We start from the raw sequence: 17,269 nt of genomic DNA on the forward strand, positions 1-17,269 counted from the left end.
ACTGAGCCCGCGTGCCACAAATACTGAAGCCCACACACCTAGAGCCCGTGCTCCACAACAAGAGAAGCCACCTCAGTGAAAAGCCCGCGCACCACAACAAAGAGTAGCTCCCGCTCTCCGCAACTAGAGAAAGCCTGCGCGCAGCAATGAAGACCCAATGCAGCCAAAAATAAATAAATAAATTTAAAAAAAAAAAAAGAAGTTTGTAATGAAATTTATTGGACCAAATACACACAAATACATATAACTAAAGAGTGATCTAGATGAGCGGTGAGCTGAGTGCCAAATCAGAATGGGGCAAAGTTGACTTTCTGTTGATAAGACTTTTGGCAAGAACTCTGATTTAAGCCAGCAATGAAGAACAGGTACATTTTTAGGAGATGAAGGAAAAGAGATCATTCCAGAGCCAAGCAAATCTCCATCATTTTTATGTATTAGTATTTTGTTTCCTTGAAGCTCTTTTTTTTTTTTTTAAACTAATCCCTTTCAACCTGCCTTGTGTATCAGGCACATTATTCATCCCACCTCACATCTTCTCACCTGCCTTTTATTCTAGTTTCTCGTATATAAGCTGAGGCACCTCACCTCAGCCAGACTGCAGGAGCCCCCTGCTTTCTACCTCAGAGCTCCTCCGAAATCATAACTGTTTAGCACTGGAGCATGTGCAGACCTGAGAGTGAAGGATTTAATACTTCATTTAACACTCCCTTTGACCTATGTGGGATGGGAGCAGTTGGATAAGTGCTCCCTCTTCCGTCCCTGGGATGGGATCTTCAGAGGCTTATTCTGCACACCTCCTTGGACCATCTCAAAGTGCACCCTCCTGCTTTCCCTCCCTCCCTGTTTCACTCTCCTGGCCCCCTACTCCTGTTCTCTGGGAGCAGTTCCCCAAATAATTCTCCTTTCATCAACAATCCCCGGCTCTGATTTCTGGAGGGAGTGAGAGCTAAAATACCTACTTACAGTTTTGCTGCCTAGAGGTTGATTATTCATGAATCAGTTATTTTCTTAGTGACTCTGATGAAGAGACAAAGCAAATCTAAAAACCAGGTATCAGTTTACTGAAAGCCCTTTCGAAGAAGGAAAGGTGCAAAGCCAAGGTACACAGAGGGATGCTGAATGACCATGCTCATGGAGCATAAAAGAGAAAAGCAATTCAAGGATCACAGTAAGTAAATTATTAGCTAAAACCAATCTGGATAGATTAAGTTGCAATTTTATTGTTTTTATATTTTTCTCTGACATATTCTGCCTCTGCTCTCTCATGTTTCTTTTTTTCTCTGACTGACTATATCAGGCAAAAATTGTATTGCTCAGGGTTGAAAACTACTTCCTCTTTCATAAATGAGGTACTAGCAAACTTAGGTTCCAAATATGGGAAAGAGTGATTTAGGCCACTTGTGATTATTTTACAAATTCTAAGACAGGGTTAGGAATTTTTTTTCAACTGAAAACAATTAACTCATAGAAAATATTAGAATAAACAGGTAAATAAAAGAAATTCTATTTGGGTTTTTGGGTTTTTAGAGAGAAATAGGAAAATGATGGGACCTCTTTCATCTTTATTTATAGAAGAAAAATACTCTGTTTTTAGAAAGTAATATTCCCATTCATTCAACAAATATTTATCAAGTGCATTGATTCTAAGGATGTTGATGTTAAAAATGTTTAAATCTGGGACTTCCCTGATGGTGCAGTGGTTAAGAATCCTCCTGCCAATGCAGGGGACACAGGTTTGATCCCTGGTCTGGGAAGATCCCACATGCCACGGAGCAGCTAAGCCCATGAGCCACAACTACTGAGCCTGCACTCTAGAGCCTGTGCTCCACAACAAGAGAAGCCACCACAATAAGAAGCCTATGCACCGCAGCGAAGAGTAGCTCCCGCTCGCCACAACTAGAGAAAGCCCGCGCAGAGCAATGAAGGCCCAACACAGCCAAAAAAAAAAAAAAGTTTAAATCTCATTTTCATTTTCATGACCCTAGAAAAAATATCAACACATGGCCCTTGCCCCTTGGGCATCTGAACGTCCTCTAGGCTCCTTACCCAAGCTTGAAGACATAATGACTTGAGTTATTTTAGATTAACTTCTGTGAATGTTCAGATAAATTTCACTTTTGGGTCAAGAACCACACAATTAAACTAGATTCATCACAGAAACATTACTGTGCCAGCTACAGCACTCCGAGGATATAGGGTCATAAGCAGAAGTGGCCCCTGCCTTCACAGAGCTTGTATCGAGCTAGACTGAGATTAGAATTATGTGATATTTTTCTACCTTTTTGCTATTACCCTTTCCACACCATTCGCCTCACAACATGGAGATTTTTTTAAAAAATAGAAAAGCATAAGGCTTAAATTATTCGAGGATTTAAGAAAATCAGAAAAAAGCATGGGACTGGGCAACCAGGAAGAGTTGATACATGGAGAAAACATTGAGGAATGGAGGACATCAATTAGGTGTAGCAGGAGAAACTCAGATTTTGGCTTAATTCTCAAAGCATTTGCTAAATTGGTCAGTGTGTTAGCAGTAAATTTTTCTCATTGAATTCTCTTGAGGACTGGGTAGAAGTTTTTTTTTTTCCATGCATGGCGGCACATGAGTGTCAAAAAAGCACAGATTTACAGAAGTTTATTATTTGTGGTCAGGAAAGTAGGTAGTACCAGTAACAGTGAAACAGCCACCCTTTTTCATTTCCTACAAAGCTCACTGGAGGTGAGGGGGGGAGAGAAAGCATGAGAAAAGTTGGGGAGGGGCTGAGGCTGTGGCATTTGTGTCCCAAAATCAGTTTGGAAAACATACTTATTATATTTGGGAGGAGAAGAAAGGACATAACTATGGATGATGCCCACAGTTGTCCAACTGTGGTCAATTGACTTAGTAACAATTAGACTCATTCATCACCAGGAGCCTGTTGGCAAGTATTCTGCGCCTGCCTATGTTTATCAATGTCATTACTTCCACTTTACCGTTTTTAAAGAAAGCCCACCAATATGGTCATGACTCAGTTCAGAATAAATTGACTTTCCCACTCAAGATCATTCTTTAAGGCTCATAATCAGCATTAGCTGATTAGCATAGCTTGACCAAGTCCCAGTGTATCACCCTCTTGGGCCAAGGTGCCACGATGCTCTAGTATTAAGTTTCTAATTTTAGTGCTCATTTCATAGACAATCTTTGCATCAAAAAAGATAAAATACTGAGTCCGTTTTGAATGTGGAAAATAGATAACCATATATAAATATTTAATCTGAGCTTTATAGTATCTTAACCACTAAAAACTTAGTGTGTCCAAAACTAAACTCATATTCCCTCCCAGACCTGTTTCCCATCTGCTCCCTCTCTCAGTGATGATACAACAACCATCCACTGAGTTACAGCCTAGAATCTGAGTCATTCTGGCCTCCTCCCACCTCTTTGATGACCTTAATATGTTTGTCTTTAACCTGAGCAGCTGTACAGTGGTTTCTTAGGCAGAGAAATAAATGCACTACATACCATTTCTTTTCTTCATTTCTTCTTTTTTCTCTTCTCTCTCTTCCTAAGTCTTCCTTCCTTTCATAGATGTTTATTGACCACCTGTTGTGGGTCAGACACCATATCAAGTGCTGAGGAAACCATCTCTGGCCTCGAGTTCATAGGCTAGGGGCAGGGGCAGACATATAAATTACATTACAATGTGATAAAACTGGAAGAAGACCTGCTTTCAAAGTACATGGAGCTTGTAGAGCAAGTCAGTCCCTACAAAGGGGGTGTTGCTTCCTGAGTCTTAAAAAGCAATTTTGAGATTGCTAGGTATTTAACAAGAGAGAAAATCTCAGACATAGGAAACAGCATATGCAAAGTCAGAGGTGCTGGACCAGCTCATGGCAGGTTGGAGAGCTGTGTGTGCAATGGTTTCGAGATCACAAAGTGCATGGAGTGGTGGATGAAACTAGATAGGCAGGCAGAAACCAGGTCATGAATGCCAAGAGGGTAAGTCAAAGAATTTTAATTCTAGGAAGTAGAAGCCATTGAAGATTTGGGGTAATTAAGTAAACAAATCAGTTTTGCATTTTAGAAAGGTCACTCTGGCAAAGTATGAAGAATGGATTATTATCAGTAGAAGTGAAGTATACCAAATTTATATATTCAGGAGAATGTGAAACTTATACCATTGATTGTTAAAGGGTTTTAAAAGCTTTTTATTACATTTGGTAACAAAATTCTAGGCTTAGTTGTAAAATCCTGGGTTAACTATCATTTGGAAATTTAAATATACATTACAGTAAACATTTAGAAAATGTTTTTCTAAAATGTTCCATCTAGGTCAATAAACTTGTCTGTAGAAGTCTTTTATAAGGATAAAAAAAAAAAAAAAGAATGGATTAAAGGTCAGAGAGACCTGGAACAAAAGCCTCTTCATAGTTCAGACTAGTTGTGTTACCAAAACTAGCATAGAAATGTAGAGCTAAAGAGGCACTTACTAGTGGTAGAGATATTTACGAGGTTTTTGTTTGTTTGTTTGTTTGTTTTTTTTAGAATTTTTTTTTTTTTAATTTTATAGCTACTTTATTTATTTATTTATTTATTTATTTTTGGCTGTGTTGGGTCTTCGGTTCGTGCGAGGGCTTTCTCTAGTTGCGGCAAGTGGGGGCCACTCTTCATCGCGGTGCGGGGACCGCTCTTCATCGCGGTGCGCGGGCCTTTCACTATTGCGGCCCCTCCCGTTGCGGGGCACAGGCTCCAGACGCGCAGGCTCAGTAATTGTGGCTCACAGGCCCAGCCGCTCCGCGGCATGTGGGATCTTCCCAGACCAGGGCTCGAACCCGTGTCCCCTGCATTAGCAGGCAGATTCTCAACCACTGCGCCACCAGGGAAGCCCGTGTTTGTTTGTTTTTTAATTTATTTTATTTTATTTTTTATTTTTGGCTGTGTTGGGTCTTCGTTGCTGTGTGCAGGCTTTCTTTAGTTGCGGCAAGCAGGGGCTACTCTTCGTTGAGGTGCACAGGCTTCTCGTTGCGGTGGCTTCTCTTGTTGCAGAGCCCGGGCTCTAGGCGAACAGGCTTCAGTAGTTGTGGCTCGCGGGCTCTAGAGCGCAGGCTCAGTAGTTGTGGTGCACGGGCTTAGCTGCTCCGCGGCATGTGGGATCTTCCCAGACTGGGGCTCGAACCCGTGTCCCCTGCATTGGCAGGTGGATTCTTAACCATTGCACCACCAGGGAAGCCCAGGAGGTTTTGATTAAACATGAGTTATGCAGGAGAGAGGAGACCTGGATGGACTTGGGTTTCAGGCTGAAAGATCACAGAGCTAGAAAGCAGAGGATGGAGGATGGATTGGGAGAGAATATGAATTTTGTTTTGGATATTTTTAATTTCTAGTGCTGATGGAATCATCCGGAAGGTGTTATCCGTTGTGCTCTTGGGTGTAAAGAGAAAGAGGAACCCATGGGAGAAATAGGAAAAGGCAAGCAAAGGAGGAGGTGACTCAGGAGAGATTGTTGTTCCAGAGGCCATGGGAGGAAAGAGCTTTAAGAATAAGTGGGCACCAAGGTCAAATTCTTTCAGAAATTCACGTGGCATTAGGATTCAATGAACAAAATGTATTGTAAGAGGTTTCTATGTATCCTGAGAATAATTGGAACCACGCTTTTTGAAGTTTCTCTCCTCCTTGGAATCACAAATGCATATATTTTTGGCTACCAATTTATCCAAAAAGATAATTACTATTTCTCTTTTGGACTATATGGTGCCTTTTTAGCATCACACCTCCTCATCCAAAGCCTGTTTGCCTTTTGGAGCGCCGAAAAGTGAAAAAATCTCTAGAAGCCCCCATTAAGTTGAACAGAACTGTTGCTCTTTGCATTGCTGTATATCAAGAAGATCCAGACTACTTACAGAAATGTTTGCAATCTGTGAAAAGGCTAACCTACCCTGGAATTAAGGTTGTCATGGTCATAGATGGAAACTCAGAAGATGACCTTTACATGATGGACATCTTCAGTGAAGTCATGGGCAGGGACAAATCAGCCACTTATATCTGGAAGAACAACTTCCACACGAAGGGTCCTGGTGAGACAGATGAGTCACATAAAGAAAGCTCACAACATGTCACCCAGTTGGTCTTACCCAACAAGAGTATTTGCATCATGCAAAAATGGGGTGGATAAGAGAAGTCATGTACACGGCTTTCAGAGCACTGGGACGAAGTGTGGATTATGTACAGGTTTGTGATTCAGACACCATGCTTGACCCTGCCTCAACAGTGGAGATGGTAAAAGTTTTAGAAGAAGATCCCATGGTTGGAGATGTCAGGGGAGATGTCCAGATTTTAAACAAGTATGTTTCCTGGATCACCTTCCTCAGCAGTGTGAGATACTGGATGGCTTTTAACATAGAAAGGGCCTGTCAGTCTTATTTTGGATGTGTCCAGTGCATTAGTGGACCTCTGGGAATGTACAGAAACTCCTTACTGCATGAATTTGTGGAAGACTGGTACAATCAAAAATTTATGGGCAGGGGACTTCCCTGGTGGTCCAGTGGGTAGGACTCTGTGCTCCCAATGCAGGGGGCCCGGGTTCTGTCTCTGGTTGGGGAGCTAGATCCCACATGCATGCTGCAACAAGGATCCCGCATGCCGCAACTAAAGACACGGCGTGAGCCAAAAATAAATAATAAACAAATAAATAATTTAAAAAAAATTTATGGGCAGCCATTGTAGTTTTGGAGATGACAGGCATCTAACAAACTGAGTGCTGAGCCTGGGCTATGCAACAAAATACACAGCTCGATCCAAATGCCTTACTGAAACACCTAAGGGATGTCTCAGATGGTTAAACCAGCAGACCAGTTGGAGCAAGTCCTACTTCCGAGAGTGACTGTACAATGCCATGTGGTTTCATAAACATCACTTGCGGATGACCTATGAAGCAGTCATCCCTGGGTTCTTCCCTTTCTTTCTCATTGCCACAGTAATCCAGCTCTTCTACAGGAGTGAAATTTGGAACATCCTCCATTTCTTGTTAACTGTCCAGTTAGTGGGTCTCATAAAATCATCTTCTGCCAGCTGCCTTAGAGGAAATATCATCATGGTCTTCATGTCCCTCTACTCAATGTTATACATGTCAAGTTTACTTCCCGCCAAGATGTTTGCAGTTGCAACGATCAACAAAGCTGGGTGGGGCACATCTGGAAGGAAATCCATTGATAATTTCATAGGACTCATTCCAGTATCAGTTTGGTATACAATCCTCCTGGGTGGTGTGATTTTCACCATTTATAAGGAATCTAAAAAGCCATTCTCAGAATCCAAACAAGGCAGCTTTAATTGTTGGAACATTGCTCTATGCAAGCTGTTGGGTCATGTTTTTGACACTGTATGTGATTCTCCTCCAAAACTGTGGCAGGCGGAAGAAGGGACAACGGTATGACATGGTGCTTAATGTATGATCTTACATGTGATGTTTGCAGTTACAGATGCAGACACACACAGAACCTTAGTTCCTCTAGGGACTGTGCGGTATTGTGGCATCAGATAATGCCACCAAAGGGACACATCACTGCTGCTGGGACTTGAACAAAGACATTTGTATGGGTTTATTTTAATTCTGCCCAAGTAAAATGATACATGAAGAAGAAGAGCTCACATTTAATCTGATACTCCTATGAAAATGGGAAGAATTCTTTGTTTATGCACTTCTTCCTTATTGTACATCCGCCTAACAGTGTTTTGCCCTATATACCTCACTAGTCATGCTTTATGTGGGTAACCATGGAAGAAGAGGATTTTGGAGACTCAAGGAAAAGTTCTTTCAACATATACAACCTAACTTATGGACTGTGTTGATAGCTAATTTTTTTTTAAGAAAGGGTTTTCTGTTCAAATGAAATGCCGAAGGACATTTTACAGGCCGTTGTCTGTGCTGTATTTTTATATAATTGTACTGTGTTTTAAAATTTTGTATGCCAATTTTGAAACAAATTTTGTATATTTTATATTCTACTTCTCTGCCAAAATACACCTGTTCTCCTTTTTTTTTTTAAATAAAATAGGTTCTGAAAAAATTCATACTTAAAAAATTTCTACCCAAAATGTGAAGCTTGGTTGACTGATGTTGTTCATGATAGAGAGAATAAAATGTTTCTCTCTGTCTCTCCCTTTAAAATTGAATAGTTTGTTTCTGTGAAAAACTATTTAAACTTTCAATATTTTAACTTTTTTTCATTTCTTTAGAAAAGGCCAATATACATGTCACACTTCGTGAGTAGAAATTCATACTTATGTGTACAAAAAAGAAGTCACTGAAAATCAAGGCCAAAGAGGTAGAAAAGTACAATTTTTTCATAAGACTGAAAAAAAAGAGGATGCTAGTTCTCAAAAGAAAACACTAGTAATCCAGCAGTGGACAAAATCTGAGTATTAAAGATAGTCTTTGGAGATTCTCACAGTGTTTTCCCAGGCTACATAAAAAGGAAAGTGGGAAAAATTATCTGTACAATTTGGACAAATACAAAGCAGTTCATCATTTTGTTCTGTGACCTGTGTTCACTGGATCCTGTCTATATATTGAACATACTTTACCTACCTTTTTTTTTTCCAGCTTGTCAGTTCACTTTACATGTTAGTATGAGGTTTATATGGGTGAGTGGGATAAATTATAATAAGGCTACAGATTCAAAACTGGCATACAGATTCAAAACTGGCAGAGTCAAGCTCCACATGTCCTCTTTAACTTTCTAGGGAAGATTTTTTCTGAATTATACAGATAATTGCTTCATCTCTTCTGTTCTGGCCTACATAAATGTGTTTACATAGTAGACATGATATCAAGGTTTAATAGTTATATCAAGAATTGGCACATAAAAAATTGATGGACCAGGTATCCTCAGCCTTGTTAATTTAGTTACTCTGGGGTCTCAGTTATCCAGTTTGACTTTTTTTTTTTTTTTTAAAGTATTTGTCTATTTATTTATTTATGGCTGTGTTGGGTCTTCATTTCTGCGCGAGGGCTTTCTCTAGTTGCGGCAAGCGGGGGCCACTCTTCATCGCGGTGCGCGGGCCTCTCACTGTCGTGGCCTCTCTTGTTGCGGAGCACAGGCTCCAGACGCGCAGGCTCAGTAATTGTGGCTCACGGGCTTAGTTGCTCCGCGGCATGTGGGATCCTCCCAGACCAGGGCTCGAACCCGTGTCCCCTACATTGGCAGGCAGATTCTCAACCACTGCGCCACCAGGGAAGCCCCAGTTTGACTTTTGACATGACCCATCTTGCCTTGTAGCTGGTGCTGTGTAGACCTGTGTTTAAAAACACAATTGAACACATGAAGAGTTGCATAAAAAGTATTGTGATGAAGCATAAATGTGGAGAAGTATTCAACCATGTGTTTCTTGCCTTTCTGCTTCCTTTTTATGCAGATACGTATATTCCATCCATCCTGCTTAAGAAAAAACTGCACATTCTACCCTCAGAGTACAAAAAGTTACATAATGTTCTACAACTTAGACTCTCACTGATTGGAATGCTTGTGAGAAACAAACAGACCACGCCATTAAATGAGTCTAAAACTTGAGTTTGCCTTTTTGACTATTTATGTTCTAACTTAAGCTTTGATAACATTCAAATGTCAAATTCTCTCATTCTCATAAAACATTGAATTAATTGCCTATATTTATTCTAGCAATTATTCAATGTATTTCCAGTATAGGATGTACAGTATAATTGAATTTTTTTGTAAATAAGATATTTTTGATAAGGAAAAAAAAAGAATTAAACAGGAGAGATAGGATAGAAAGTGAGAGAATATGGATGCTTTGGCCCAACTATTGAAGGGGATGGAAAGGGTTGCAGACCAGGGATATGAACCCTATTCTTGGTTGAATGACAAGGTGGGTGAGAGCTCCAGCTCCTGCCTTGCCCAGAATCCTGTCTCTAAGGATGAAGCACTTAGATCCACCTCTTTGATGCTCCAACTACGCCCCTACCTTTGACCTGGTTCTTTGTGCTCTAGGCTCATCCCCCGTGGTCAAGGCTCTGGTTTTTTCCCACTTGTAACAAGGACAAACTATAGTGTGGCAGATTTCCCAATTCTGTTGTAATAGAACAGAACTCTTTAAAAGCAAATGTGCTGGAATTGTTGGTTACATAGAAAAAAAAATGTTATCAGCAATTCAGTTCAATGACATCCTATCATTATTCCTTTTTCTTTTTTTCCAGGGGTCTACTATGCAACTGCATACTGGATGCCTACTGAGAAGAGAATACAAGTCAAAAATGTCCTAGACAGGAATGGGGATGCCTATGGCTTTTACAATAACTCTGTGAAAACCACAGGCTGGGGCATCCTGGAGATCAGAGCGGGGTACGGTTCTCAATCCCTGAGCAATGAGATCGTCATGTTTGCAGCCGGCTTTTTGGAGGGTTACCTCACTGCCCCGTAAGTACCCAGTCGTGGTGGAGAACTGCCAGGCAACCTCTGTCCCTTTCTTTGCCCAACAGTGGTTTTTTCTTCCTGGCATTGTACGCTAGAATTGAAAAGTTGCCATGGTCTTTCTCATATGATAGAAAGATTATCAGAATTACATTTGAACCTGTAGTCATACCTGCCTAGAAGGAGCAAAGCCCCCAATTGTGACACATTTTTAAATCTTTCCCTCTCATGAAACTCTTTTAAAAGACTGCTAAGCCATTTCATCTTACTAGTCATTTATTGTCGGGTAGAAAGCAAATGGAGGTGGAGTGGCTCTTTGAGGACCACAAACAGAGAAGATTAATTAAAAATAAAAATAAAATGTAAGAGCATTTATTTTCAACCATCTTAGAACAATATTTTCAAGTGGGCGAAGATTTTAAATTGAAATTTTAATGTCTAACATGAATGTTCTTTCCAATTCTATTGTTATTTAATTCTTGTGTTCTTCCCTTGTCTTATGGAAATAACAAAAAATGTACTTATAATAATGCAATCATGACTCATCCTTTTTAGAGAACAGATCTTTGAGGAAAGGAAAGTTGCAACTCATTTAAACAAGCCTCATTCTTCCTTTGATATAAAATGTCTTGAGGACGTGGCTTTCTTCTTTTATGCTCTGTGACCTAGATTGTTGAGTGCAGTTTAACCAAACCTTATTTTGCACTGTTACCATCTTAGTCATAGTAAATGCAGTGCTGATCTTAATCTGTTTCTGAGTACTGGCAATTATATCAAATGTTGAATGACTAATTACTGGACTCTGGCTGCTCTTTTTTAAAATTTAAACTAAAAATTCCTGGTTTTGTTTTTATACCAAATTTTTACCTTACCATACAAGTCCCCTTAATAGGGGACTCTCAATTTGGAGATGTAGAAAACTTTATAAACTAAATACGATTTAAAAAACATGTTTAAAACTGTATTCAACATGTAAAAATCTGAACTTTTTCTTTTCCCCTACAAATCTTTATTTCGGGATCCACTGGTTTCTGATTGCATTCTTTAAATTGAGTTGCAAGTTTGGAGAAATAGTTCAGATTGAAGTTGTGTGAACATAAATATATTCAATGAAGTCATGCATAAGATAAAATGAGTTATTAAGGGAAGCTATGTAACTTGAGTGGAGCATCTCTAATCTGTGTTAGAGATGCTAACATAGATTGAATGTTGAGAGCCTAAGCTTGTCTTCCTTGGACTTTGGCATTGCTACTAGAGAGCTCAGGGAGTGTGACCGAGGAGACTTCTGACAAAAGTGACCCTTCTGTTATTCTTATGTCTCAGGAAAACCTAAGTTTTTTAAATTTTATTTTATTTATTTATTCATTTATGGCTGTGTTGGGTCTTCATTTCTGTGCGAGGGCTTTCTCCAGTTGTGGCAAGTGGGGGCCACTCTTCATCACAGTGCGCGGGCCTCTCACTATCGCGGCCTCTCTTGTTGTGGAGCACAGGCTCCAGACGCGCAGGCTCAGTAATCCTGGCTCACGGGCCCAGCTGCTCCGCGGCATGTGGGATCTTCCCAGACCAGGGCTCGAACCCGTGTCCCCTGCATTGGCAGGCAGATTCTTAACCACTGTGCAACCAGGGAAGCCCAAAACCTAAGTTTTAACATCTCACTTTGGGAAGTAGCTTTATCATTTCTGCCTTATTCATAATATAAAGTACTGACCTATCCTTGAGTTCCTTTATCCATGACCACAAGCTGTGTGGCTAAATAAATAAATGCTACTATGTAAAAAAAAAAAAAGAAAGGAAGAAATACAACCAAAACCATCTTTAGAAGGGCATTTCCCAGAAGCTGCTTTTCAGAGGCTGTCATTCTGACTGCATTGCTGAAAAGTCCAATACGTAGGGGAATTTCTGAATCAGCATGCATTCAAAGGCTCTGCTCCGTGCTTCACTCAAAGCTCAGAATAGTGGGATGTGACCCGGCAAGCTTAAAACAGACCCCTGGCAATGGGTTGGGGAAGAGGGAAGAGACAGAGGTGGTTACCAGTTTCCTGCCTTCCTCTTCTGATATGGTCTAGGAGGTGAAGGCTTACTACACATTCTGTTGCCCAAGAGTTTAATTTGGAGGAAGGAGAAATGCCAAAGGGAGTAAAGAATCAGGGCTCACAGAGACAAGAGCTCTGGCAGGGAGATAGGGCAGAGGGGAGGCTGGAAGAATTCACGTGATTGAGACTCTCAGACCCAAGGCGCCACCCAGGAAAGACTGTAGCAATAGGCACCCCGTGCACTGTCTCAACTGAGCAGAGAGGCAGTGGGGCTCCCTCCGAGCAAAGGTATCCAGCATTCTCTGAAGCAAGGCAGAAGAGCTTAAAATGTCAACCCTCTGGAAGTTGTGACTGTAGCCACAAACCAATGGCGGAGAAAGAATACAAGTCATAGGCTAGAGTTCTTTGTTTTCAGCTACACAGGGACAGTTGTATGAGAAGCAATAGCATCTTCATACACAGACATCGTTTTATCAATTTGAAACGTATACTGCTGGGGACTGTTTTGCAAAGGACAATTCCACGTACCAAGACACAGCCTTGGAGCCAGGGCAGAGAAGGTGAGTTTGTGCCAGAGGCCAAAAGAAAGAACTGCCTTGCTTTCCTCTCATCTTGCAGAGCTGCTCAGGCAGCTGCCAAGAGCAGTGGGAAGTATAGGGCTGCCACGTTTTCCCACATCACCACATTTAAAATGGAGTGGTGTGCCTTACATTCTCCCGCACCTCGGCGGGAGATGTGTGAAAGGACGAACATCGTGGGATGAACGACTGAGACAGGCAGATAAGGACGTTGGTGTGACGGCCTCAGAAAATATAATTTGCTTTTTCCAACCTATGAAATACTCGAGAGGCCAAATCAAAACACAAAGAAATACGCTCAAATCCTCCATCACTGCCTTCGAAGCACGCAGCAATTTGTTGCTTCTTTGGGCTTTTACGACACTTTTACGACACTGTCCGGGGCCCGCCCTCTGTCCTGTAACCCGAAGCGCCTGGCCGTGTACGTGCGCGGCTCCTGCAGGGTTATCTCACCGTGTGCGGCGGAGGCAGATCCACCAGGGCCACAGGCTGGGGTAGGCGTTCACTATTTTCAGGAGCTTCTCTCGCTGGCTTGCTCTTCTTCACACTCTCTTCTCCCTCTTCTTCCACTGGCCCACCCCGGCCCCTGAGGAGCCCCTCACTGCGTGATGCGCCACGCAGACGTGCGTTCCGGAGGGGCCCCTGAGGCTGCGTGTGGTGCCCCTCAGCCTCCCGCACGGCCCCTTCCTAGCATCTCTTAGAGCTGTGATTCCTGAGAGCCACGTGCTGCCTCTTCCGTCTCCACCTTTCAAAATCCTGCCCAACCTCCAAGACCCATCTCAGATGCTCTCTTCTTTTTGTTTTATGCTTTTTTTTTGAAATTACAGTATTTTATATTGTGTGCCAATATGATGATACATCATATAGCTGTTAGAAATAACCTTTTTTTTTTTTATAGAGAGGACATGCGCATATACGGCAGGGTTTTTTTGTTTGTTTGTTTTAAATTTATTTACTTTTGGCTGTGTTGGGTCTTCGTTTCTGTGCGAGGGCTTTCTCTATTTGCGGCGAGCGGGGGCCACTCTTCATCGCGGTGCGCGGGCCTTTCACTATCGCGGCCCCTCCCTTTGCGGGGCACAGGCTCCAGATGCGCAGGCTCAGTAGTTGTGGCACACGGGCCCAGTTGCTCCGCGGCATGTGGGATCTTCCCAGACCAGGGCTCGAACCCATGTCCCCTGCATTGGCAGGCGGATTCCTAACCACTGCGCCACCAGGGAAGCTCCCAGAAATGACCTTTTTTTATACATCTTTATTGGAGTATAATTGCTTTACGATGTTGTGTTAGTTTCTGCTCTACAACAAAGTGAATCAGTATATATGATGCTCTCTTCTTGATGAAGCTCTTTCTGATTCCATTTCCACTGGATCGGAGCCCCATCTCTCCCCTCCACCACCTGTTAGTGCCTTGAGGACAGGGTCCCCACCTTATTCATCTTTATATACCCCAGATGCCTGGCACAGCACTTCTGCCCCCCAGTGGTTACTTAACTACACGCTTATGAAGTTTCATTGAATCCTGTTGTTGTTCCAGTTTTGTGAGAGATGAATCGGAAGTGTCAGCTATGCATTTCCATGTAATGCATTGTCTAGCAGCCTTGGCCAAATGGAATTTCTGCCTTCATTTTTTTTTAACTCTACTGGGTGGCTCCCTAAGAGTTGCAAATTAAGAGTCTCTGATGGCTCACGAATGATGTAAAAGCTGATAAACAGTCATTGATTTTTAATAAAATAAGTCAGGAAACCTTTCTGGAAAGAATGGTGATGCGGGTGTGAGGACCTGGTCTGCTCTAGTTTTTAACAGAGTGGCTGATCTCTTGTGTTGCTGAGGCAGATGCAGAAATGACCTCCTCTGGAATTACCTAGCCAGTCTGGGTGCCACAATTCAATGCGACACGCCCTCGTTATACCACCTTGTGCCGGGCTCTGGGGATAGAGGGACAGTGGGGAGTGAGTTCCTGAGTACTCTCTCCACTCGTTCTAAGGTAATGTGTTGACACAACAGTTGCTAAAACTATGATGAAAAGAGGTTCTAGCAAGATCATGGCACAAGTAGAGAGAATAGTCAAAGGCGTAACCTTTTTGGGCGTTTGTCTTACCGTCAAGAGATACTTCAAGAATCTCCCCCGGACCCCCAACTTGCTCCTTCTGATATTAGAAACTGAATATGGCTCCAGGTCAAGGCTGTAGCCAAAGCAAAGATAAGTAAGACACAGTCACACCCTCAAAATTATCAGATGACTAGCACTTATATTTATATATATATATATATATATACACACACACACACACACACACACACATATATATATATATATAATTTAAAATATGCCAGGCATTGTTCAAAACATTTTATATATGTTAAATTATTTAATCCACAGCCATGCTGTGAGGTATATATTATTACTATCCCCATATTACTGATGAGAAAACTTGGGCACAGGGAAGTAAAGTAAGTAGCTGAAAGTCACAAAGCTAGTAAGCAGCAGCCAGAATTGGAAACCAGCTGTCCAGCTTTGGAGTCCGTGCACATGCACACACATACACACACACATGGATTAATCACAGCGGGAAATACTAAAGGAGCCTGATATGGCCTCAGACCCAGGAAGTAGGAAGTTGAAACAACTAGGAAAGAGTAGGAGAGATCACCTGACAAGCACTAAGTGATATGGTATTAACATAACGCAAAAAGATTCAGGGAAAAGTAGGTGTCCATGTGTCTTTGTGATTGTCACAAAGTGTGTGTGAGAGATGGAAAGATGGGCAAAGTCTCGGCCAACTTAGGACGAAACTTACTGACTTGACACACCACAGGAGCTGAAACAAAATCTAACACATCCTTGACATGGAGACTGGTCTTGGCTCTGTTTGATGAGAATTTGGAAGCATGGAGAAGTTGGGAATCCTGCTTATGGTCGTAGAGCCTACAAGGAGGGATCAAGCTTTGAGTTCAGAATTCAAAAGCCTCTGCTCTTATCTGCTGTCCTGTGTTGCTCCAGCACGCCAAAGTATAGGGCCCCAGGCTCAAAGATCAGAGAAGGGCCTCAGCCTTCTCAGGGGACTGTGAGTGGATTATGTTCCTCAGGACCCCTGGGCGGGGCAGGATCAGGTGAAGCCTCCACTTCTGATCTCAACGTGCAGGTTTCTCTTCCCCAGCTCTGAATATCAGAATCAAAAAATTTAGCCCCTGGGGCTTCCCTGGTGGCGCAGTGGTTGAGAATCTGCCTGCTAATGCAGGGGACACGGGTTCGAGCCCTGGTCTGGGAAGATCCCACATGCCACGGAGCAGCTGGGCCCGTGAGCCACAATTGCTGAGCCTGCGCGTCTGGAGCCTGTGCCCCGCGACGGGAGGGGCCGCGATAGAGAAAGGCCCGCGCACCGCGATGAAGAGTGGCCCCCGCTTGCCGCAACTGGAGAAAGCCCTCGCACGAACCGAAGACCCAACACAGCCAAAAATAAATAAATAAATAAATAAATAAATAAGAAAATCCTTTAAAAAAAAAAAAAAATTTAGCCCCTGCCCCCCCAAAAAAAGAAAGAAAAAATTTTAATAATTCTAGCCTAGTTACCCTCCTTTATCTACCTCTGTCTTTACTGTTATAGGACCTCCTCAGCAGCCACCCCCACGTCAGGATGAATGTTCCTCTGTTTCAGGGTTTCTCAACCTCAGCACTTCGGACATTTGGGATTGAATTATCCTTTGTTGGGCATTGTAGGAAGTTTAGCAGTATCCCTGGCCTCTACCCACTAGATGCCAGTTGCACCTTCCCTCCCCCTATTGTGACAACAAAATACGTCTCCAGACATTGCCAAATGCCCCTTGGAGGGAAAAATCACTCCGGTTGAGAAACACAGCCCTATATTGAAATAAGACTGAAAAATTGAGAGGATCTGGAACTCTGGGTGGAGCTGGGCAGGGTGCAGTGATGGAGACTTTAGGTAAGAAGTATGAATTTTTGTTTCTTTACCTGAGTGAGCATTGGTAGGTCAATAGCCCACAAATTATTTTTTCCAAAAGCAGAGAACTTTATTTCCATTTAAATCATTTTAATTTTAAGAGCCCATTCCTCGTCATGGCAGGAAATGTTACCATAGTCATTTCAATAGGAACAAAATATCATCGAAACTGAGTCAATTCAGAATGTTCCACTCCTCTTCCAAACACTTTTTTCCAGAATGGATTGGTGTTACTGAGGCATCTTGGAGGGAGGGGAGATGTTTAAGCAGTGATTGTCCCGTGTCCTTCTCTGGCAC

The 17,269-nt window shown here is 42.2% G+C and overlaps 1 protein-coding gene and 1 pseudogene across 1 annotated transcript in view; both read left to right on the top strand.

Annotated features, from left to right (window-relative positions):
- Positions 1 to 17,269, top strand: part of PLBD1 (phospholipase B domain containing 1) — a 70,472-nt gene that overhangs the window by 10,657 nt on the left and 42,546 nt on the right. The window contains exon 2 of the mRNA XM_007196159.3: positions 10,191 to 10,410. Within this exon, the coding sequence (XP_007196221.3) occupies positions 10,191 to 10,410 (220 nt within the window). The remainder of the gene's footprint in view (positions 1 to 10,190; positions 10,411 to 17,269) is intronic.
- LOC102997767 (hyaluronan synthase 2-like) lies at positions 5,581 to 7,517 on the top strand (annotated as a pseudogene).

Source organism: Balaenoptera acutorostrata, chromosome 11, assembly GCF_949987535.1.
Source record: "Balaenoptera acutorostrata chromosome 11, mBalAcu1.1, whole genome shotgun sequence".
In the NCBI taxonomy this organism is placed as follows: Eukaryota; Metazoa; Chordata; class Mammalia; order Artiodactyla; family Balaenopteridae; genus Balaenoptera; species Balaenoptera acutorostrata.